The sequence below is a fragment of the Sardina pilchardus genome, chromosome 2 (genome assembly GCF_963854185.1).
Source record: "Sardina pilchardus chromosome 2, fSarPil1.1, whole genome shotgun sequence".
Classification (NCBI taxonomy): domain Eukaryota; kingdom Metazoa; phylum Chordata; class Actinopteri; order Clupeiformes; family Clupeidae; genus Sardina; species Sardina pilchardus.
The window spans coordinates 2995932-3019816 of record NC_084995.1 but is presented as its reverse complement, the minus strand read 5'-3'; the positions used below and the strand labels follow the sequence as shown (position 1 = coordinate 3019816).

Genomic DNA, 23885 nt, shown 5'->3' with positions numbered 1-23885 from the left:
TACACTATACAATGTAATTAAATAGTTTAACGCAAATACTTGACAAACTACTCACTGAATATAATTCTTGCAAGTAAGCGTAGTGGTGGAGATGGATGAGCTGTGCAAGCTGTTTAAAGGGCAGCCAGTGCTTAAGTGTTGGAGGAAAGTGCATGTTTGAGGGGCCTGATGCAGGTCTCAAATGCAAAGCAACTGTTCCAAGAGGCCTTTCTGCTATCAGCCTTTTCCCAGAGGTGGAGGTCTCTTGCTATTCTGCTTCTTTTTGGAAAACCTCCTGCATTATCTGAGATGGTAAAGAGCTGCTTTTATTGAATGGTGAGGGAGCGGAGGGATGGACTCTGCCATGGAGCCACTTCTCTTTGATCAGACAACTCTGTGGTGATCCTTTCGACAGAGCTGGATGGTGTCTGATAAGCTCCTTCATCTCCTCCCTCCCTCTTTTTCCCTCTCTCCTTCGCTTTCTCTCTCTCTCCTCTCTTTCTCTGTCTGTCTCTCCATATCCTGTCTCTAACCTGAAGAGTATAACTTGCTACCTGGCCAAACTCCAGTTGCACACTTGACTAGTGCTGTTGCTTTTGTAATTTATAGTTACTGGTACCTGTACAATAACTGTGTATTTTAGAGACTGATTAAAGAAACCTTTTGGAATTTTTTTGTCATGTGATAAGAGAAACCTTTATTATATAAACCTCTTGCTGTTTTGATACAGAAATGATCAAAAAGCCAATTACAGTCTGACTGAACAAGTTATTAGAGTCAAACCTGTATCGCAAGAATAGAAAGTTCTGTGACAAGGGATAGGATGAAGTTGTTGCAAAATTATTACTATTTCTTTTTTTTCCATGCTTGTTTTTGTTCCACAGATGGTTTTTGGGAAACTCATGATATTCGTACTACTCGGTGTCCTCTTTATCTTCATGACCTCTAATCACTGTGTGAGCTCACAATCTGTGGTGCACATTTGTATTTTTCTCTCTCCATATGTCAGTCCCATAACATACATGCTTAAAGTGTTGTTCCTTCTTTAGCTCTCCCCAGCTGTACCTTTAGCTTTTTAATGCTTTGCACAAACACAAGGTTTCTCAGATCTCACCTGCATATGGTGCCCATGAAAAGCCCAAGGCACTAGACAGCCATTAGGAAGTGGAGGCAGGGTTTAACCCATTTCTTCTGTGCTATTTAACTGAGTTTTGCTCCGCTTTTTTTTTGCCACAAAATGCATTTCCACAGATGGTCTGGTCATGAGCAATAAAGTCAACAATGATTAAAAGTGAGCTGAATGCATTTAATGACTACATTTTCCCCATATTGCTATGGAGCTCCATGGCGTGTCCACAATTCCACCAAAGAATAGAGACATTCAAAGTGGGAATTCTAGCAGTGCATACATTAGAATAAATTGGGTCCTTTGCTCTCCTGTAGAAGTGTGGAGATCTAAATAAAGAGTAGGGAATTGAGTTCAGACGTCTGAATCATTCACCAGGAAAGAGGAGAGAGAGAGAGAGAGAGAGAGAGAGAGAGAGAGAGAGAGAGAGAGAGAGGGAGAGAGGGAGAGAGGGGGAGAGAGAGGGAGAGAGAGGGAGAGAGAGAGAGTGAGAGCGAGAAATCTGCAACAGTTTTATTCCTGTGTCGGCTTGAGTTAGCAAGCTTTGTGCTTTCATGGGAATGATAAGAGGGAGAATGTCAGTGAGAGTAGAGGTGCTCTTAGCTTTCCACGACCCCCCACCCCTCTCCCCTCCCTGCACTGGAAACCTGAGAGGTGCATGGATGGCAAGACATTCACACACAGATGCATACACACTCATACGTCCAAGTACACAAATTCAGAAACACCACCCATTTTTTAATTCTCTTTCTGTCTCGCTCTCTCTTCCCTCTTCTCTCTGTCTGTCTACTCCACCTCACACATCCTCTTTTATACACACTTGTGCTCTCTCTCTCCTTCTCTCTCTCTCTCTCTCTCTCTCTCTCTCTCTCTCCCTCTCCCTCTCCCTTCCTTCCTCTCGTTCCCATGTCTGAGGACTCACATGCGTTAGCTTGGTAGACAGCCCCAAAGAAATCAACCAGTGGTACTAATTGCTTGGCAGCCCCTTCCGCATCTGCCAGGCAGACTTGATGAGGTCATCTACCAGATGGGTGTTCCCCCTACCCCCACCACCATCCCCACTCTAAGTGGGGCTGCTGCATTTATAGACACCAGCGTAGTTCAGCGCAAACACACACAGTGTTACATTGCAATGCTTATGGCCATTTTCATTGGGTAATCGGGATGCCAGTCAAGATGGAGGTGTAGCATACGCTATCGTACTGTGTTACGCGTATGCTAAAGTTAATGCTTACTCAATGGCTGACATTGAAACAGAAGATCTGTTGAAGGCCCTTGCCAGAGCCATGTTAAGCAAGAGTGGACGTACAAAACGTACAGGTCAAAATGGTTGTGCATTCTCCAATCCAATCCAAGTTGTTTGTTTGTTTTGCTACTGAGCTCCCCCTACAGTTGAGGAGTATTTGTATTTTACACAACTGTCGTGAATACCCCTCATGGCTTGCACTCTTCCCTCTGGACACGGTACATGTGGCAAAGCTAATCTCCGAAGAGCCATCTTGACTGACAAGGTGATATTATACGATTTCACACAAATATAATGGGTCATTCCATGTCAAATCAGACAAAATCCAGGTAGATGGTTGCCGCGCATCTCAGATTTTGCTCAACGTGTCTACCTAATATTTAAGTCCCAAAACTACTGTAAGACCTGTTAAATGTTTGTGTTAAATTCCAATGTTTTTATTTCCATTTTTCGTTTCGCCTTATCTTGGAGGCCATGTTTGAGCATTAATATCTTCTATATTATTCCGAGCCCAAACTATTTAAGGTGGAAACATTTGTGCTGCATGTCCATGAGTTTTATAACGGTCCTAGATGTGGAAAAAAGTGCAAAATTGGTGATCTTGAGGGTTGTGTAAACTTTTTTGTATCTGCATGGCACCAATCATTATTTTGTCTGCAAATACAATACGTTATTAATGTTGAGCCAATATTTGAGGTCTCTGCAACAAATGCACACAAATATATTAAGGATAAAACAAGGTGTAATTGCATTTTTTGTTAATGTTCATAGGACTAAATGTTTCCTTTGAAAAGTGTATGTGGGGTAGCTAGTAGGCAAAAATTAACGTCAAAAATCATACTTGGTTACATTGTATACCTATGGGTTTTCATTATTGGCCCTGAGGCAAAACAATATGTTTGACTCAATTTATTAATCTATGGTACAGCACTGGAACTTTATGCACTAAATGCCCATACACTGAGATCATTTCTCATTGATTTTCAAGTGCCTACTAGCTACCCCACATACCATTTTAATTCTTTGAAAATGTTGAGGATTAAATTAATTGTTTAATCCTTACAATTCTCAAGCTCCATTATATGTGGAGAACTCAAATATTGGTTAAATATTAATACAATTAATAAAATTAATCAAATATAGTATGTAAATAAAAAATAATTGATACCAAATGCATACAAAGCAAGGTTATACTGTACAACCCTGTCACTCTTTTTGCACTTTTTTCTAAATCTCGGGCCTCATAGAAAATCAATGAGAATGCTGTACAAACTTTGAATGGTTTAGCCATACTGATAACATGTTTGTCTTTCACCCTACAAAGTTTGAGCTGTCTATGAATAAAAAGTTTCATTCTGTTAATAGCCAAACATGGATTACCAGACAATGTGATTTTCAGGCTGTAATTGCAAGGGCTGAAAATAATACAAAGACACAGGATTTGAACAGAAATATTTTACTGGCCTTTGATTTGGGATCTATTCTTGATATAGACTAGGTCCGAACAAAATGTGAGCCGTTGTAGCAGCAACCGGAATGCTGAATTGCGATATGACCCTTCTAGTAGTGTGTAATTCTCTGGGTCGGGGGAGAGCAGGCGGCAAGGCTTGTCGTCAGGAGAAGGGCAGGCTACGGCTATGGAAGGCACACAGTTCTCACTGTTACAAGTTGCTTTACCATCAGAATAACTATGAAGCTGTTATATTGGTGTAAACACCAGTCTTATAGCCAGGTACGTGTATGAGCTTTCTTCAGATTAAATTGAAAGTGGTTTTAATGCTGCTAAATGTCATTAAACGTCTGTCACCTCTGGATAAATACATATAGGTATTTTTTTGCCTACTGTTTCAATTATGTCTGATGTCCAGACCCCCTGGTCACTGCTAATTGCAGAGGAGGAGATAGCATGAGGGAGAACCAGGGGGCTGATCAAAGAAAAATGTTCTCTTTGGCGGGGTGGCAGTTCCGAATCGTTACACCGGTTGCATTGACCAGTGGACTCCCCACCCCGGCCTCTCTGTGGCGGACGACCTTCGGCTGCAGCTGCCAGTCAGAGTGTCAGGCCCTTTGAAAGGCCTATTGATTTTTCAGTTAGGCCTAAGTAGTTTGTGAAACTGCTAACGGCTGGCTATAACAGGTATGTCATTATCAATGAGCTCAAGAAGGGAAGCCATGCCACTTTTCGGTCAGTCATATTTATAACCCCTCATCCTGTTACACACACACGCACACACACACACACACACACACACACACACACAGTGTATTGATGGAGCGCATCCTGGAAGAGTCGATAAATCGTGCAGGCACACACTGGTTGAATGATGAGACTCCTTGTTCTCTTCCTCTCCTCCTGTAATTGCTGCACCTGGAATGCATTAAACATGTCCCTACGCCGCTCTCATCATTATTATCAGTCTCATCACACACTCCTCTTCCCACACCTCCCTCTGCACTACTTCCACTGGACCAATTGTGATTAGTGCATATCACTTCATATCTCCTGGAATATTGCATTCCGTTGTCCCAGTAGTCATAAGGACAAGCGCCAATGTGGAAAAGTGTTCCTGATCTCTGGCTAGCTGTTCAATTCAGTCATTCAATTATTTTGTTCTGATAATTCCGAAACTCCCTGAAGTAAATGGCAAGCTTAGCGGCAAATGACTAGGGATCTTGGAAGTTAGCGGAGACAAATTGCCCCCTCCCTTTCTCCATCCTTTGCTGTTATTCCCTAGTCTTTATCACTCTTCTCTTAAGCACCTCAGTAGCGCTGATCCATTGGCATGGGCGCTGCTCCCTACATGCGTGTGCCTGCAGAGGTTATCCCACCAAAGATGGGGCCACGCTGGTGAGATGAGGTCACTGATCCTGTCGTCTGATAAGAACTCTGGGTAATAGAAGTCAGAGGCGCACGCCGACTCCGCCATCATACTCGCCTGCCTTCAAAGTCAAGGAGGGAGAGGGATGTGAGGGGCTCCGGCCCATCAGCAGATTTACGGGGCCATTCCCCAAACCGCCATTCCTCCCTGAGACATGGACTTTTATTTGAGGGGACTGACATATCATTCCATCAGCCAGATCAATAGATCAAGCCCTTCAAGCATGTCTACTTTATAATGGGCCCATATAAGAGAGTGTACTCTGTGTTTTTGTTCTCCTCCAAGGATCGGGTTTCAGGTGACTAAGGGTCAGAGAGGGACATCTTCACCCTGATGTTGACCTGATTGAATTGTCTTGGAGTAGATGGACATGAGTGCTTCCTCAGTGCTATGCATGTGTAATGCATCCAGTTGACAGCACAGTCATCACTCTGCCATTTGCTCTCTTCGCTCTCTTCTCTGGTGAAACAGAGATGCATATCATCTAGATCAGTCATATCTTAACTTTCTGTTTATTGGCTTCCTTTTATTCTTGAGATTGGCTGTCCGTCCCATGGTTGGTGCATGATGTAAGATGTAAGATGAGCTGTGTAAAGGGGGGGCAGACTGGCCCAGCCGAGAGTTGTTATTGATGTCAGCTGCTGTAGAGAGACCATTGCCATGATGATAATCACACACTTTTTTCCCCCTACTCTCAATTTCCCTCTGACTGAAGATAGCATTTCTCTAGAGCGGTCCTCCTCCATGCCCCCCTGACTGAGGCTTTCATAGCAGGGCCATATGTGTGTGACCAAGTGAGGAGTGTCCTCCCCCACCCTCGGCGCTCTTGGGAGTGAGTGACTGGTGCAGCGCGGCACAGCACGTGCAGGCTGATGGATGGAGCTGCTCGGTGGTGGATGTCAGGGCTGCTGCTGTCTCTGTGCATTACTCTCAGTGCAGCCAGTGGGCTCATCAGAGCCATCACTTTCCTCAGTGCATGTTAGATTGGCTGGCCATCAGGAGTACATGAGGAAGCTTGAGTCTTGTATCTTGGCTCTCATCATGATATCTGAAATAGATCATGTCCTTTTGACTAGTTATTAACCCTTGATATGAAATGTTCAGTCATATTTCTTGGTTTGAATGTTTTAAAAATGTTTTTTTGCATGTTTGTATTGGTTCTGTCCAAGATTGTTTCTTCACACTTGCCTCACTCAGTGTTGTTATAGCGATCCACTGTCATCACAGTTAATGTTGCGTTCAGGTTGGAGTTGCATGTCTGTGGGGACTGTGTGTGGACAGTGGACTCTTTCATTGGCAACTTTGAGATTAAACCCTCTGTGGTGTCAGTGGCAATAAGTAGACTTGCTACACCTATATGGTCTATAGCTCTGTGCAAACAGGATGACATTTGTTCAGTGTCTGTGGTTTGACAAGGCAAATTGTGTCCGATTGAGCTTCTCTTCCTCCCTCCCCCCAGATTCCGCTTGGAACTCAGAACATATTTAGGCAAGCGCTCAGCCTGTTAGTCATTATTGTTGTGTGTGCCTATGTGTGTGTACGTGTGAGGGTCTGTGTGTGTATGTAGTTTCACACTGTGACCACAAGACTTTGAAATGTGATATTTGTTTTTTTACCTTCAAGTGGGACACCATTTCTGCCTCCCCACTGCCAGCCTGAGTAATTCGTGGAGGACTCTGAAACTACTAAACCTGTCAGATGATTTGATCAAGGGTTCAAATAGCAGCAGCATTCCCTCATGCTCCTCTATAGCCTATCACCACCACCACCCTGCAGCACTAGCATCTTTAGCCACACATTGGGCACTGCTCAATGGGGGATTTGTGCTCAAAGTCACATGCATCTCAACTTGAGTGTCTACTCAGGTGTGTGGCTAGATTCTCCTCTTAGTAGTTGTTTACAACTCCCAGAAACATTTTAACCAAGGACCCTCAAGTGTTTTTGAAGATGGAGGATCCCCATTCAAGACTCCGTATCTCCCAAACAGCGCCCACATTCCACCTCCCCCTTCATCCCCTCTGCCCCTCTCTCAATCCAATTAATGACTTGACAAAAGGAGGATTATGGAAGGTTCACTTCAGCATTACTTGGAGGGTAGTGTGGTGGGGGGTGGGGGGGCCCCAAAGCCTATCCACAGGGAAAAGCACAGCGAATGAGCCGGCCACTGGTTTGGACCGTAAACCTGTCTGAAGTTTGCCACTGTTTCAGTGCACTGGCCTGAGTGGACAAAGCTTTGGGCTCTTGAGATCTGCTAAGCACCCATTGGGTTCGGCTGTCGCATCAATTTTCTCTGCACCTCTCACTGTGTACGGCACGCTCACAGACCCTTTTCTTTCTGGCCAACTGAGGACGGGGAACTTTTGTTGGATCCTTCAGCAAATCGCCCCAAGTATGTCCCTTGTTAAGATTCTGGATGCATTATTTAAAGCTTTTCGCTCAGGTCAACAATTGGGGTGCTGCTACCTGGCAGGTCTATAGTGCCACATAGCTGGAGTCTACAGCATGTGATTAAGGCCCCTCTGATGGAAGAAAGTCCCAGTCCAGTCAATTCAGAGGCATTACTGACTGGGTATTCTACTGTGGTGGCCATCATAAACAGTTCCTCTGCATGAAGCGAGAAGACTTTGAGAGAGTGTGTGTATCTTGGCTGATTTGCGTACGTCCACTGGATTTCACGCTCCCCTTCTCCGCACTTATGTCACCTTTATCCCTCCTTTTCTTCCTCCTCCTCCTTTGGTGAGCAGCTCTGGCCTCTGTGACCCCGAGGTTAAAGCATCCTAAATCTCCTTCCAGGGGTTTGAGTCAGGACGCCAGCAGGAAGGGGACTAGAGGGGGACTTCCTCACCTCCAGCGCTCCTGATCCCTATCTCACCGGGGATTTATTTATTTATTCTTTTGAGAAAACTTTTCTTCAGGCCAAAGCACTAGTTGTCAGTTACTTTTCGGGGTGTGTGGTGATGTGGTCACTACTCCATACCATGTTGCTCTGTTTGTGGCTTCTGTGGCGTTGTGCTAGTGTTCTCCTAGTTTGCCATATTATGACCTACAGTATGTAGTCTTGCTGGAGCCTTGGCTTGGCCTGCTAACTCCAACAGAAAGGCTAAATGTCTAATGAGTCAATGCGTTAAAGGCTTCACTTCTCCTCCAATTAACCCCTCGGGGTTGCCGGCATTTTTCTAAATCCACACAAGATCTTTCCCTCTCTCTGTCCCCCTTTCACCCTCTCCTTCTTTTTTTGTCCGCACTTTAAAAGGCTAAGCTGCAGGCATCAGTGCAGGGGGAGAAAGGGAAAAGACTAACCAGTTGGCAAACACAGGCCAGAGGGGAACAAAAAGGCTTAATCCCCATCAGGGCTAAACTCAGACTAAATGCCCGCAATGAGCCCTTTTCAAAGAGGCCTTTTTGCTTCAGCAGGTCCCTCCAACCACAAAACGTCCCATGTCTCTGGTGGGGGTAAATACCCAGGAGTGAGTCTGCCTAACTTTTCTTAACGCCAAACGCAAACCGCTCCTGTTTATTTTCTTGTTCCAGCTCACACTCCAGCAAGCACTCACACATGTTTACTCTGCTGTGTGTGTAGTTTGTTTTACTTCACAAGGCCGATAGAGCTCAGTGTTTGACAATAGCAAAGGATTTAACCCGCTACAAGACCATAGAACAATTGCATCTATCAATCATATATCAATGACACGGGAGATTCAATAGATTTATGAAAAGAGGGAACCCAGAAAGTCTTTAATATTTTCCCCACAGGGGCCTCTTGGTTGATGATGGCGTTTGAAGATGACTTGTAGTTGTGAGGAGAAAGAGAGAGAGAGTTCATGTGTTTCCGTGATGTGCGGATCCTATGACCAGTGCTCTCACTGTGGGGGCACATTCTTCTCTTCTCAGAGGATCACTGGTCAGCTCACCCCCCTGGCCCCATCTGCGCCTCCACTCCACCACATATCACATTCTTGTATCAAACTGTTTTTTCTGCCCTCACCCCCTCTCAAAAACACCAGGGGCAGGGGAAAAAAGGAAAAGGGAAGAAAATGTGACACAATTTCTTTCTCTCTTTTTTCCACCATGGTAGCCTTTTCCTGGTATCACTCAAACACGAGAGCAAATCCGCCCTAATTGGCTCCAGAGTGCTCCAGGAGAGCAGCGGTGCCTTGTGGAGGGAGACGAGCGCTGCCATTGGTGCAGATTCTCGTTAGGCGGCGGATCTATCCACCCCTTGTTAGTCTGATGAACTCGTAGGGTGATGGAGGCTGACATGTTGTTGGGAGAGGGAGAGATGGAAGTTGTTGGCGAGAGTGGAGGGGGGTGGGGGGTGGTGATGCCAGAGCCCTGAGCCATCATGGGTGCCAGCCACACTGCGCGCTCAAACATCAGATCGCATTAATTGTCCATACTGGCGGACTCGTGCGCAGAGGCATGTTGGATGTCTCTCCGAGGGTCCTCGTATTTGTCGTACCTCATTTGACTTCATACACAGTGGAGCAATGCACAGCATTGGAAATCATGTCACGATGTGTCCAGAACTAGCCTGGCTAACGGTACCACATCTCAATGAGATGTGGTCTGGGAGCCAAACATTAATTTCTTGTATTGGAGGCGTGGTTTACAAATGCCCAGAACCACTTATTGGGCGCTATGGATGTCTATCAAATGCGTCTGTGCGTAGCCTATACCAGATGATATATGTAGAACATTTTAATACTTCAAAATAACATTTGAGAAATTAAACTTACATTTTTCAGTAGTGATAGGTGTGTAGATTTGAACAAAAGCTGGTTTGGCTCTTCACCAAACTACAAGCTTTGGTGTGTTGCTTAGATGTCGTCATCATCTTGCTGTCCTCCCCCCTTCTGCTATTGGTTCCCTAGATGCTAGAAGATCCAGGCTGCCTAGCAGCGTGAATGAAATTGTGCGCAAGGCACCATGGGTATATAGCCAGGCTAGTCCAGAACATTAGACCTTCATCCAGGCTATGTGAGTCCATAGCTTTATATGCTAACATCCACCCTAAGCAACATGATTGGCTATTTGAGCCGTGCTTTAACAAGGCTGCTCCATCAATGCTGTGTTTAATAAGCCCACTCTCACATTACTCTGTGGGGACCTGCCTGTAGTGTAGTGTGGTGTGGATGTAACATATGGCTTAGCTAGATAGGGTCTGGCTTTCACCAAGCTTAAATACGGCCCTTGTCTCAGTGTGAGAAGACACACCTGCAGACATGATGAATGAATACCCAGGCGCACAAGCACAAATATTGTCATACTGACACCTACACAGACACCTATGGGTGAGCACACACAAACATACAGACAGACGTGTACTTTCTGTATGTGCACACAGACACAGAGGAGACCGTGTTTAGAGCTTGCTATAGGGTGTGTGTGTGTGTGTGTGTGTGTGTGTGTGTTTGTAAAAAGGGCTCTTTGGGAGATCAGGCCAGGTTTTTTGGCCCTGAGAAAAAGAAATGCTTCCCACTCCCACCCCTTAACAATTTTGATTTGCCTATGAATTCTATCAAGTTGTGCGCTATTCCCACCGGCTCAGGGGCCATAGTGATGTTGATTGATCACCCCTCTTCCTCCTGCTCATTAATTTCATCACCTTATCGCCCACAACACTTCATCTGACCAAAAGGTAATAATAACAGCCTCATCCATTATCCTTTAACTCTCTCAGCCATGCGGAAACACTTAATAACAGCATACAAATTGAACTTCAATCACCTCATTTTCCTCTCCCAAGATGCCAGGGCATATTCAGCGTCTGCGCCCACACTAGACCAAGCCCTCCTATTCTCTCCTCCTCTCCATCTCTATTCAGCGCCCTGTGGCACCCTGTAGCACTGTGTATGCAGGTCTACATACGGGTTAATAAGAGGTGGAGGCTTTAAAAAAAGAGGTGATTCTCTCTCTCTCTCTCTCTCTCTCTCTCTCTCTCTCTCTCTCTTTCTCTTCTCTCTGTGTCTTTCTCCTCCTCTCTCTCACTTGCTTTCTTTTTTTCTGGAGAAGCTTATCAGCCTCAGAACACAAGGACTCCTTCTCTGCCCAGCAGAGAATGGCAACCCCAGACTCATTTATCTTACTGTGGGAGCGCTGTTGCCAGATAGGGTTTTTTTGGCAGCTGTGTGCTTGTCTGTCTGGGGTTATTTCCAATTAAACAACTTTCAAGTGTGTAGTTAGTTAAAAACACTCTTACATTGTAACAGCAAGAATGCTCTGAAAGTGGTGGTGTTTAGTGGCTATTGCACCATATGTTAAACTGTGTGTGTGTGTGTGTGTGTGGAGAGGAGAATTCAGGGATGTGGGGGAGGGGGAGGGGGCTCCTTCATCTGTCTCCCCCGGTGAAGTGTTTTTTCTCTGTGACAGAGACAAATGACATCACTCAGAAATGAACATGAACTCTCTCTCTCTCTCTCTCTCTCTCTCTTTCATGCTCTCACTTTCCCCATTTCAGCCACTGGCCTTTGTTGTTTGCTTTGCCTCAGACTTGGCTTTGAAATGAGACCCGGAATCAAATGAATCCAGAATCAATATTAAAGCTGCGACCCATGTGACATCAAGCGAGACTATCGGATTTATTTTCCTTTCAAGCTGAAAAATTAGCAGCAGCAAAACTTGTAGGGGAATAATTTACCAAAAGGGCTGTTCATACATATAATTACCTCAGCATTTCCTGCCTTTATTGCAGTCATACTCTCATTACAGGCACCTTTAGAAACATTGTATCATGAAGTCTCCTGAGATGGAGAGCAGGGAAATGACCGCTATTGAGCTAAACATCACGACTGGACTGCCCCGTGTGTCTTACCATAGCGTGGTGTCCTCTCGTCCCGAGGCCAGTGTGAGGATGTAAGCCGATGCTGCATTAATGCTGCGTGTGCTCCATCATGGGGGGGGGCATGGGGGGGCACGGGGCGTGTCCAGCCCATCAGGCCTGAGGGCAGCATCTGGCCGTGATCACACACACCTGCAGCCATCTGGGGCTTCAGATGCACAGTGTGCGGAGCCGGCCCCAACACGCCACTCTCACTCATTAGCAGACATGACCACTAGCAAGCCCACCTGGAGATGAGCGAGGCGTCTGTAGGGCTGTTGAGCGTGTTGTGGGGCTTGTGTCCGCTCCTGTCCTCGCCTCCCTCTGCTGAGGTCCCCCATCCTGACCGTGCGTGTGACGCCGGGCCCGGTTCTTTATGCCCACTGTCACACAGCCGCGCACACCTCCCAATCCATCACTGGCCTGCAGCCGCCGTCAAGGCCCAAGTGGGAGTGCGTGGGATCCCACCATAACTCCACCTCAGACAATAATGCCGTGGCCACAGCCATTTGTCCTGCTGACGCCGCTGGGATGTGGGGGGTGGGATGAGCATGGCTCTCCAGTCTGTAGGGACATTTCATTTCACCCTCTTGTTGCCTGGAAGCCTTTTTCATCTGCAAAGGGAAACCCCAGAACAATTGGGAGTCATTTACAAGCGCCAGAGGTTGAGCCAGTGCGTTGGTCCAGCACAAATGAGATATCACCCGGCCCGACTCCGCCACCCTCTCAGTGCTGGAGAAGAGCACAAACAGATCCATTTAGCCCTCCGCCCCCCTCAGACAAGACTTCTCTCGTAGACAGGCCAGGGTTGACACACTCGAGTTACAGACATGGACTGAAACTGGAGTGAAAGGTCACTTCTGGAGTGGCATGTTGAACTGATAGAAGGCAAGAGACCTAATGTGCTTTTGGTGTTATCCAGTGCGTTTGGGGGGAATTGTATGATTTGGGGCCAATTTGCCTACAACTGCATTCAGGAAATATGCTTCTATACACACCCACTTTCTATTGACTTATTTGATCATTTAGTGCACTATAATAGGCAAAATGTCAAGATTCTGCTTTTTTCCCCCCCAAGATTTACTTTTTTTTTTTTTTTTCAGATTATAAGGAATTTTATGATTATAAGGAAAGATGTAAAGTCTACCCCTAACACATATCATGTGTGTTTGGTGGTTCATGTTTGCATGAGTGAGGGAGAGTGTGCGTGTGTGTTTCTCTGTGTGTGTCTGTCATGCTCTGTTGAGTATATGGGTCATGGGTGTAAGTGTGTATTAGAGAGTGTGTTAACACAGCTTAGAGAGGGTTAATTGTATCAGAGGCCTGAGGTGGAGAGCGTACTAAAGCAGACAAGCTTCTGAATGCCAAAGGTGCAGAGGTGTCTGGACCAGAGGAGACGGAGAGACAGCCATCACAGGCATGTACACCGCTTTATTATCTCTCACAAAGGCACACATGCATTTCTTTACCTGATTTGGGGAGGAGGTTGCCATGGTAACTGGCTGCTAGAAGCTGGTACCTCTGTCTCGGGTCCTGTCAGTCGGTAGATGATGCCGCTTGGGTAGCCGGACAGACCACTGCCTAATCCACAATTAATTGAACTCCAGAGACTTTGAAGTGAGGTGGCGGAGCAGGCCCAGGGCCCCAGCTGCTGAGCAGCTCTCCTGCCACCCCCTAATGAGCATTTTGAACTTGAGCGCGAGCTGCGGCCGCATCTCAGGGTTGGTGATTAATTTGGCCTCCCCCCATCAGTGGCAGAGGGCCGACTGGCCTCCCTCTCCTCTCCTCTCCTCTCCTCCTCTCCTCTCCTCTCCTCTCCTCTCCTCTCCTCTCCTCTCCTCTCCTCTCCTCCTCTCCTCTCCTCTCCTCTCCTCTCCTCCCCATCCACTCTCAGCAAGGACACGTCACAACCACAGAAAAAGGCAGTGGAAAAAAGAGAGAAAAAACAAAGAAACAAAGCAGCCAAGAACTAAAGATGGGATTAGCGTGAGTGTGTGAGAGAGAGAGAGACTTATGGGAGAGATGGAGTTAAAGCCAAGCTTTATGTGTGTGTGTGTGTGTGTGTGTGTGTGTGTGTGTGTGTGTGTGTGTGTGTGTGTGTGTGTGTGTGTGTGTGTGTGTGTGTGTGTGTGTGTGTGTGTGTGTGTGTGTGTGTGTGTGTGTGTGTGGAGGTCTGACAGCCATCAGGACGTGTTACTTTGACAACTGAGGCTCCACTGAGAAATTAGGCACTGCTCATCTCAAGGCTTTTGCCTTTTTTCCATTGTTTAGTGTCAGCTGACAAAATGCTACTTAACCTCATGCTTGCACTGGCGAGCAGGGATTTATCTCCGAGGAGAATCTCATTTCCACTGACTCCCCGCACAGAGCAGGACTCCACTCACTTGCTACCCAGATTATTCATCATTAAAAGTGCCTGTTTTTGAAAATGTTAATATCACTCTTGGCCTTGTATAAACACGTTCCTCTCAATCTCTTGTCATATTGACATAATGTATCACAAAGACAACTATGATAATGACGCCCCAAGGATATCAAGTTGTTATTTTTCCCACCTCAAAACTACTGATTGGCTTTTAGTGAGGTGAGCAGCAGTCCTCCCCCCTCTTTCTCTGAGGGCCTGAATGAGGCTCATTTCCTCTGTAAACGAATCTCTTTTTCATGGAGGAGCTGATCAATAAGTCCCATTAATCCTGCTGCCGGCAACCAGCCGCTGCTCTGAGTGATGAATGAAGGAGAGTGTGCGCTGGACTCACTGGCCTCTGGGCCTCTCTGCTCTGCTCTCTTCCGCTCTGCTCCAGATCCTGGCCTACACCGAGGGCCTTCATGGCAAATGGCTGTTCACAGAGATCCGGGCCATCTTCTCCCGCCGCTACCTCCTGCAGAACACGGCGCTGGAGATGTTCATGGCCAACAGAAGTAAGAGCTTGATCACTCCACATCACTTGATCACTGTAACACCATCCTGCTACTGTTTGGACGCGTCTGTTTCACTTCTGTTTGGAGATCAGCGTGGAGGAGCAAAATGGGCTGCGTTTAAACAAAGATTTGAGAGTAAACACCATACTAATACTACTTGTGTTTTACCATGTTTTACAATCCATATTTCCCTCTTTCCCTTGAAGCCCCAGTAGTTTGGGACTATCCCTGTTCCATCTATCTGTTCAGTCAATAGGATTCCTACTGTACAAACTGCCAGTCAGACTCTGCCATGTGCAGCCCGCCAGCCAGGCAGCCATCCTCAGGTGTAGCGTATTCACTTGTGTTTGCTTTGTCCCCTGCAGCAGCGGTCATGTTCAACTTCCCAGACGCGGCCACCGTGAAGAAGGTGGTGCATTGTCTGCCCCGTGTGGGGGTGGGCACCAACTTTGGCCTCCCACAGACCAGGTGAGTTGCTCCAAACAGGTCTAGACACACGTTTAATGTGCTGTTAAGCTGTTCTCCTTGTCATTTTCTCACCAAGGAAAATAACGATCTCATTCGTAGTAGACTTTAGTTGATTTCAGAATGTCCACAGATTCGGGTTTTAGAATGAAACTGCTCTTTCTTTCTCCCTGTCGGTCTCTCTCTCTCTCTCTCTCTCTCTCTCACACTCACGCGCACACACACACACACACACAGACACACACACACACACACGCATACACACACACACACACACACACACACGCATACACACGCATACACACACACACACACACACACACACACACACACACACACACACTCATGCACACACACACACACACACACACACACACACACACACACACACACACACGTCTGTGGTGTAACGCAGCCTAATTACTTTCACACAAACACAATTCCACTCATTTATTTGTCTCAGTGCTGTAGAAATAAACAGTGGGCTGTTGAGAGGCAGCCCTCAGGGCAGGGGAACCCCACAGTGCTCTGCTCCGCTCAGCTCAGCTCAGCGCTGGCCTCTACGCCTTGGACTGTTCAAATGGAAAGAGAGTGCAGAAACGTGGGCATATCGGCATTCCCTAGCAGGGTCTGAGGCTCCATACTGTAGCACAGCCATATTGCACTAGCCGTGTTTAATCATGGCCCCTCCACACATGCGTTGGGATTCTATGACTTCCTGCAGAGGTGGCGTAGCGGCGTGTGCTTGTGTGTGCCCTGTATGTGGGGCCATTCATCAGCGTGGGGGAGTGGGCAGCCCCCACTGCCCCCACTGCCCCCGGCCTCTGGGCCGCGTCAACACCTGTCCTGCCCAGCGGAGGCAACAGTACTCGCTGTGTGACAGAGCTCGGCCCAGCTCCGCCCCGGCGCTCCATACCCCCACAGTTGGCACGGGCTGGCACAGGAGGGCGGGCGCTGCACTTGAGCAGCCTAATGAGTCTAATCGCACAGGCCGACACTGATGAATCCCTTCATTTGCCTTTGTTTTAATTGCGTTGGGGGTCATTTGTTTTGCCATCCGTTGTTAGTTGGGGGCAGGGGGGTGGCAGTTTATGCATTCAGCAGGGGCTCCCACATGGCCCTATGATGAATGGATCAATTCCTGCTCACATCACCACTGGTGATCCACTATCTGAGATACCACATCAAGTACAGAAAGAGGAAATCTGCGCTCCCTGATTTTGTTTATCTTCCTGACAGCGATGTTTTATTTAAGGATATATCAGATAGATAGATCATTGGTGCCATTGGTCAAAGGAAGTTGAGTGAATAAAGAAGTAAAGAATGATTTTAAGAATGGTCTTTAAGCCTTTGTTTGATAATTTACTTTTGAATGAATATTTTGTGCTATAAGATGGTCCAGTCTTATTATAACTGCGTTTTAATATGTGACATAACATATTGGCCATGCACATGTTGGAAAATAGTGACACTACAAACTTTGCTGGTGTTGTTCTCACAGGCGGATATCCCTGGCCAGCCCAAAGCAGCTGTACAAGGCCTCCAGCATGACTCAGCGCTGGCAGCGCAGGGAGATCTCCAACTTCGAGTACCTCATGTTCCTCAACACTATATCTGGTGAGTACCTCATGTTCCTCAACACTATATCTGGTGAGTACCTCATGTTCCTCAACACTATATCTGGTGAGTACCTCATGTTCCTCAACACTATATCTGGTGAGTACCTCATGTTCCTCAACACTATATCTGGTGAGTACCTCATGTTCCTCAACACTATATCTGGTGAGTAGAACCACTGTATTCAATGCAGCTGCTCCAGAGGTAATACAAGAGAGTGCAGTCCATAGCTAGGTGGTTAGCATGCTATCAGGACAACACAGAGCATAGGCATTTATGATGTTACATAACAATGGTCATTTCTTCACATTCTGTTGTTCTTTCTTATCATTTCTGAAAGGCAGTAAAGAAACAAAAACAAATGTCCTGATGCCCATCTCATTGTACATTGTCTTTCACCTGTGTCTTCAAGGTCGCACATTCAACGACCTGAACCAGTACCCTGTGTTCCCCTGGGTCATCACAAACTACGAGTCTGAGGAGCTGGACCTCACGCTGCCTAGCAACTTCAGAGACCTGTCCAAGGTAATGACAAATACACTGGTGCTCACTCGTTAGTCCTCTCACTGATGAGGATATTGATGGGATTCTAATGGAAATTGATTTAGTCCAAAAGTGAAGTAAATAGTGTTGCTTTACCATGGCTTTCTATCAAGCACCCCATTAGCACAGGCTTGCTCAGCCCTATCCATCTCCAGCCCCCACAGAGATCCGCTCTGTTTTCCCAACCCGGTGTGTCTGCTGATGTTCTGACTTGTCCTGGCCAGTGGTGCAGACGTGCTGAGCTCTTGGCGGCGGAGGGACTGTGAGCCGTGTGACGCTGATGAGTGTCAGAGGGAGCAGCCGTGCCTCCCCACACAGCGCAGTGCAGGGGAAAGGGCCTCACAGCTGGGAGCACCGCGCTCCAAACACGCACATCAAATAAATGAGCAGATTGGCTGGGCTCAGATCAATAAGTCCCAGAATCCCCCGTCCTCCTTCCTCTCCCAGCTGAAGGTGGCCAGAGCTGCAGCTACACGAGATAGCATATCTGCTCGTGCTGTCAGGGGCTGCCTGGATAGACGGCCAGCCTTGAGATCAGACTTGATTGTGTTGGAGTGGAGAGTTGGGAGTGTGTGGCTGGGCTAGTGCATGTGTCAGGCCCAACTCTCCCTCCTCAGCATGCTGTCCTGACTTGGCTCGCCGCTGTCTCCCCGCCGCGCGTCTCTGCCGTGCGTCCTCTCCCAGTCTGGGAGCGGAGAGGCGCTGTTTCTCCACCGCCCCGGGCGCTCTGAGAACTCCAGCGCTTCTGACAGCCAGAGACTCCCACCCCCCACTGCAGGCTCTCGCTCCTTCTGTTGCGTCGGCTTCACTTCCTCTGTGTCTGGATCTGTCCTGCACTCTCTTTTTTCTCCTCTCACGTCTTTTCCTACGGCCTTTCATTTCTCTCTCCTCTGTTTACGTCTCCCCTGTTTTTTCCCTCTCCAGTCTTTGTTTGTGTACGTGTTGGTGGAGACACTCTGCTGTCTGAGTGCTTGATTTGGGGTGGCTGAAATACGACACCCCCTGTAGTTTGCTCATCAGATCCACTAGCTCATGTCTCGGAAAAATAGTTGAGTTCATCCCACTGTGTTTCTCTAGCCTGGGAATACTCATAGGAGCGTTTGGCACATGTGGGATTTGCTCTGCCACTGAAGCCCATTTCCAGTGTCCCTAAAACACGGGCAGGCAAATACAATCACTAATCTACCATGGACGTCTATGTCTTTGGAACTGAGTAAACAACTGCATTTAAAACCTTTGTTTACGAGATTGCTACGCTTCTGAGATGAAAGTTTAATGCACCAATTTAAGTTTAATTTCACTGCTAGTTACGCTCCTGCTGGACGACGTAAGTCAATGAACCTTTTCCAGACCCACTCTCAATTCCAGTTGAGAAGGTCTGCGTGCTAACCAGGCTAGTGTCTCTTCTTTCTACCCTTTCTTTTTTATCTCCCTCTGTCTCTCTCCCCCCCCCTGTCTCTCTTTCTCACACATACACACGTACACACACATGCGCACACATACACATACACATACACATACACATACACATACACATACACATACACAAGCACACATGACACTCTCCTCCCCCACACTGATTGGCTGACCAAAGTCCCTAAGGAGCCAATTAGTGACCTCTTGGTTGAGAAGCTTGCTGTTTGTTGAGTGGTGGGACTGGCGGACTGGCGGAGCGGCTGCTAACAGGAACCCTGTAAACCTCCCCTCTGTTTCCTAGCTCTCATCTCAGTAGCATGCCACTGTTTTTAGATCTGCACCGACACAAACAGGCATGCGCTTGGACAGGCTGGGTGTAGTGTACAGGGTGTGTGGACTATCAGTTTCACCGGCTAGGTATTTGACATAAGACAACATGGAGCCTGTGTAGGTAGAGTTTATAAACTCTATCTACTTATGTAGACCAAATGGAAACAATCCAAAAAAGATCAATGAATGCATGAACCACCCAACAACATCTCTGTTTTGGCCAGAAGAATTTTGATCAAAAGACTCCTAAGAAATGGTTCATATTATCAGGTAGTGGAGAAAGTGTCTTAAAGTGTCTTAAGTGACTTAACTCTGACTGATGCTGTGGGTTGACTTTGATGTTGATCTAGTTGAGAATCAGAGGCCAAGTTGTGCATTCCACTGCAGATATCCATCAGGAGGCTTTTTTGGGGACTTTCATCATGTCAGGGAGCTGCTGCACCTCCTCCAAAAGAATGCAGTCTGTGACTTATGCTGCAGATAGCAAGGAGCCGGAACAATAGCGCTGCTCCAGAGAGTGTGTTGCAATGCTCTCATGGCTCCTGTACACTGACGCTAGTGCACATGCGAGGGAGGATGGAGGATTACCCCTGGAGTGGAGTGATGGAGGGGGGCGTCCACCTCACCCCTAAAATGGCCGAATAAATCTGCGGCTAAGAGCTCCAGCAACACAAAGGGCCGCGCTGCTAATGGACGCGGCTACCTGCGTGGGGCGGCACGTCAGGGGGCTGCAGGGTCAGCGTGGGACGGATGGCGCGGGCGTCTCGTGGTGGGCGTCTCTCACTCCGACTGGAATGCGTGCTGAGCTAGAGCAGAGTGCAGGGGAGGCGGCCTGGCTGCACGGGGCACTGGGGAGAGTTCAGATGACCAGTCCTCAGCACATCCAGACCCACTTCAATACACACCACTCCTCAGCACACGCACTCTAATGACCAGTCCTCAGCACATCCAGACCCACTTTAATACACAGCACTCCTCAACACATCCAGACCCACTTCAATACACACCACTCCTCAACACACGCACTCTAATGACCAGTCCTCAGCACATCCAGACCCACTTTAATACACAGCACTCCTCAACACATCCAGACCCACTTCAATACACACCACTCCTCAACACACGCACTCTAATGACCAGTCCTCAGCACATCCAGACCCACTTTAATACACAGCACTCCTCAACACATCCAGACCCACTTCAATACACACCACTCCTCAACACACGCACTCTAATGACCTCTCATCTTGACCAACTCACACCCACAATTATTGCTGGAACCTTTTTACATTGGATCACTGATGAAGAGCTGGAGGATCTTTTGCGTTATGCGTCCTGTATGGTTTAATGAGTTCATAAGAGCTGTGAGGCCCGTCTCTCAGAAGGCGTTTAGGTTGTGCTGGTGAATCCAGCCTTCAGATGGATGTGTTCTTGGGCGTGCATATCTGTGTCTGATATTGCCATGGCCTGGAAGGCTCCAACATGGCAACAAACACTGTTGTTGTTAACCTGCCCCACCCCCTGGCTTTCTCTTTTCTCCCCCCGCACCTCTCCTCCCCTCTCTCCCTCCCTCCCTCGCTCCCTCCCTCTGTGCAGTTTTGACAGCTCGGCCTCTGTGTTCAGTCAAGCTTTCACACCCGAGGGAAGGAACTGAGGCTGAAGACTGAGCGTGAGGGAGAGAGAGGGCAGAGCGCCTGTTTTGTCCTCCCCCACCCCAATCCCTTCCCTCTTTCAAGAGCCAATGAGCAAATCTCAGCAATCTTTATCACAGCTGTTTTATTCACGCTGTTGACACGAGCGATATCAATGTCTGACCAGTGGAGCGTGCCAGAGCGCCTTGTCTGCAGAGACTGGCCACTGTAGAATTCACGCCTTGTTTCTCTCCCTCCCTCCCACCCACCCTCTCTCCCTCCCTCCCACCCACCCTCTCTCCCTCTCTATCTCTCCCTCCTTCTCCCTCTCCCTCTCTCTCTCTCTCTCTCTCTCTCTCTCTCTCTCTCTCTCTCTCTCTCTCTCTCTCTCTCTCTCTCCCTCCCTCCTTCTCTCACATGTTTACCTCTCTCCCTCTTGCATTGATAGAAAGAGGTCATCTGAGACCTTTCACTTTGAGCGCTAAAATTGCTGTGGATGCAGTGTCACACATGCACACATAGACAATGTAATGGGGTTGGTTAGTGTGTGTGTGTGTGTGGTGATGTGCATGTGCGCCCGTGTGTGTGTGTGTGCGTGTGTGTGTGTGTGTGTGTGGCGGGAGCTCAGCATGAATTTATGTCCCCTTTTGTCCATGTGGTTTTGACCCCCCTGGCTGTCTTATCCTAATCTCTAACCCTGCACTGCCAAAGCGGACTGGGCAAGATAACAGCGCAGGCTTGCTGCACTACATACTGTAGGTCATTACGTGAGCCAGTGAGCTGCTTCTACTGTTGCGGCTGCTCATCTGCATTGGCCAGTGTGTTGGAGTATCTGAGGGCCATATTCACACAGTGTGGAGTATCTGAGGGGCATATTCACACAGTGTGGAGTATCTGAGGGGCATATTCACACAGTGTGGAGTATCTGAGGGGCATATTCACACAGTGTGGAGTATCTGAGGGGCATATTCACATTAGTGTGGAGTATCTGAGGGGCATATTCACACAGTGTGGAGTATCTGAGGGGCATATTCACACAGTGGAGCACAAAATGATGGGCTTGTATTGAGCACCAAGGGGACCTTTCAGTGGCGAAGGAGAAAGCTAATGGAGTATTGATTTGGAGATGAAGTGCATATGTTATCTGTGCTTCTCTTGTACACACCATTTCATTGTATTTGCAGAAGATTAATGTAAACTTCTCTAAGTCCACTGGGACTGATAGCATCTTTTGTCTGAGATGAGTGTATCCCATGAACACGAACGCATTCATGACTTGTATACAGTTGACTTGTATCATATATTTTTTTATAGAATTACAAGGCTTTAAAACCTGAATTTGAAATACCTCAACCTGAAGCCATGATGTATTTAGCTTGTTCAGATGCACACTATCTGTGTTTTTGAAATAGATATTTTTGTGTGTGTATTTGAGGGCATGTGTGTGAGTCAACCTACCTTTCAACTTTCCCACCACTGTCTGTGTGTGTGTGTGTGTGTGTGTGTGTGTGTGTGTGTGTGTGTGTGTGTGTGTGTGTGTGTGTGTGTGTGTGTGTGTGTGTGTGTGTGTGTGTGTGTGTGTGTGTGTGTGTGTGTGTGTGTGTGTGTGTGTGTGTGTGTGTGTGTGTGTGTGTGTGTGTGTGTGTGTGTGTGTGTGTGTGTGTGTGTGTGTGTGTGTGTGTGTGTGTGTGATTCTTTGCGTGTGTGTGTGTGTGTGCCATTTTGTCTTTCCTTTTGTCTGTGGTGTAATTACAAACACAGAGGCTGCTCATTTATTTCACCTGTCATCAAAGAAATATTCATGCACGCTGCCAGAACATATTAGGCCAATACGCTACGTCTGCTTCATCACTCTCCCTCACACACACACACACACACACAGGCATGCCCCCCCCCCCCCCCCCCACACACACACACATGCTTCATCACTAGCCTACCAGGGACAACCCTGATGTACGGCACTGTCAAATCATGCTATTGTGTGAGCGTCTCTTCACTGGTGTGTCCTCTTCTCCGGTAATTTACTGTGGTAAACACACACACACACACACACACACACACACACACACACACACACACACACACACACACACACACACACACACACACACACAGATATGGGCTTTTTATTCAGCTCTCCCTTTTCTTTTTTTAATGAGGCCAGTGTTATTATGGCAATAAATCAGTCTAATCGCATGATGTATAATTCAAGGTGTGTTCCTAGTACCATCGCCACGAGAAAGCCAGTAGTGTGTCACTGTCAGCTGCCCGCTGGGTGTATAAGCTACAACTGCACCCCCGCCCCCTCTCTCTCTCTCTCTCACGCACACACACGGGCACCTGCTTTAAGGATCAATATTAGGGCGTTAGTTCGGATGTAGCGTCTCATGGCACAGCTATGATATGAGGGCCAAGCCATCGATTACTCTCCTGCCTACTCTCATTTTAAAACAGCCCATCATCCCATTACCATTGATCTGCTGGTGTGTGTGTGTGTGTGTCATTGTGTGTGTGTGTCATTGTGTGTATGTCATTGTGTGTGTGTGTGTGTGTGTGTGTGTATAGGTTTCATTACATTTCTATGCATTCGAGGGATCTGTGTGTGTGTGTGTGTGTGTGTGTGTGTGTGTGTTTTTGTGCATGAGGGGAGGGGTAGCTTGAAGTCATTGGTGTGGTAATAAAAATTGAAGTGGATAAAATTGCGCTCTATAAATGAGTATTTAAATAATGGGCTGTATTGGTTTTCCAGGAGATCAATAGAGGAGTAATGCAGCGTGCCCATTTCTCCCTGGCTGCTGCGCTGCGCACGGCTCCTGAGTAGCACTCGCACAGGCCGGGCCTATTGATGCACCCTCTCCTCTCCTCTCCTCTCATGGCAAGCCATTCCTCTCCCCCAGCAGATTAGCTGCAGGGGGCT

At 47.4% G+C, this 23885-nt stretch overlaps 1 protein-coding gene across 5 annotated transcripts in view; it reads left to right on the top strand.

Annotated features, from left to right (window-relative positions):
• lrba (LPS-responsive vesicle trafficking, beach and anchor containing) overlaps positions 1-23885 on the top strand; it is a 193282-nt gene that overhangs the window by 118210 nt on the left and 51187 nt on the right. For all 5 annotated transcript variants that reach the window (XM_062516552.1, XM_062516559.1, XM_062516545.1 and 2 more), the window contains exons 40-43: positions 14849-14966; positions 15332-15434; positions 16933-17048; positions 17461-17573. In XM_062516552.1, the coding sequence (XP_062372536.1) occupies positions 14849-14966; positions 15332-15434; positions 16933-17048; positions 17461-17573 (450 nt within the window). The remainder of the gene's footprint in view (positions 1-14848; positions 14967-15331; positions 15435-16932; positions 17049-17460; positions 17574-23885) is intronic.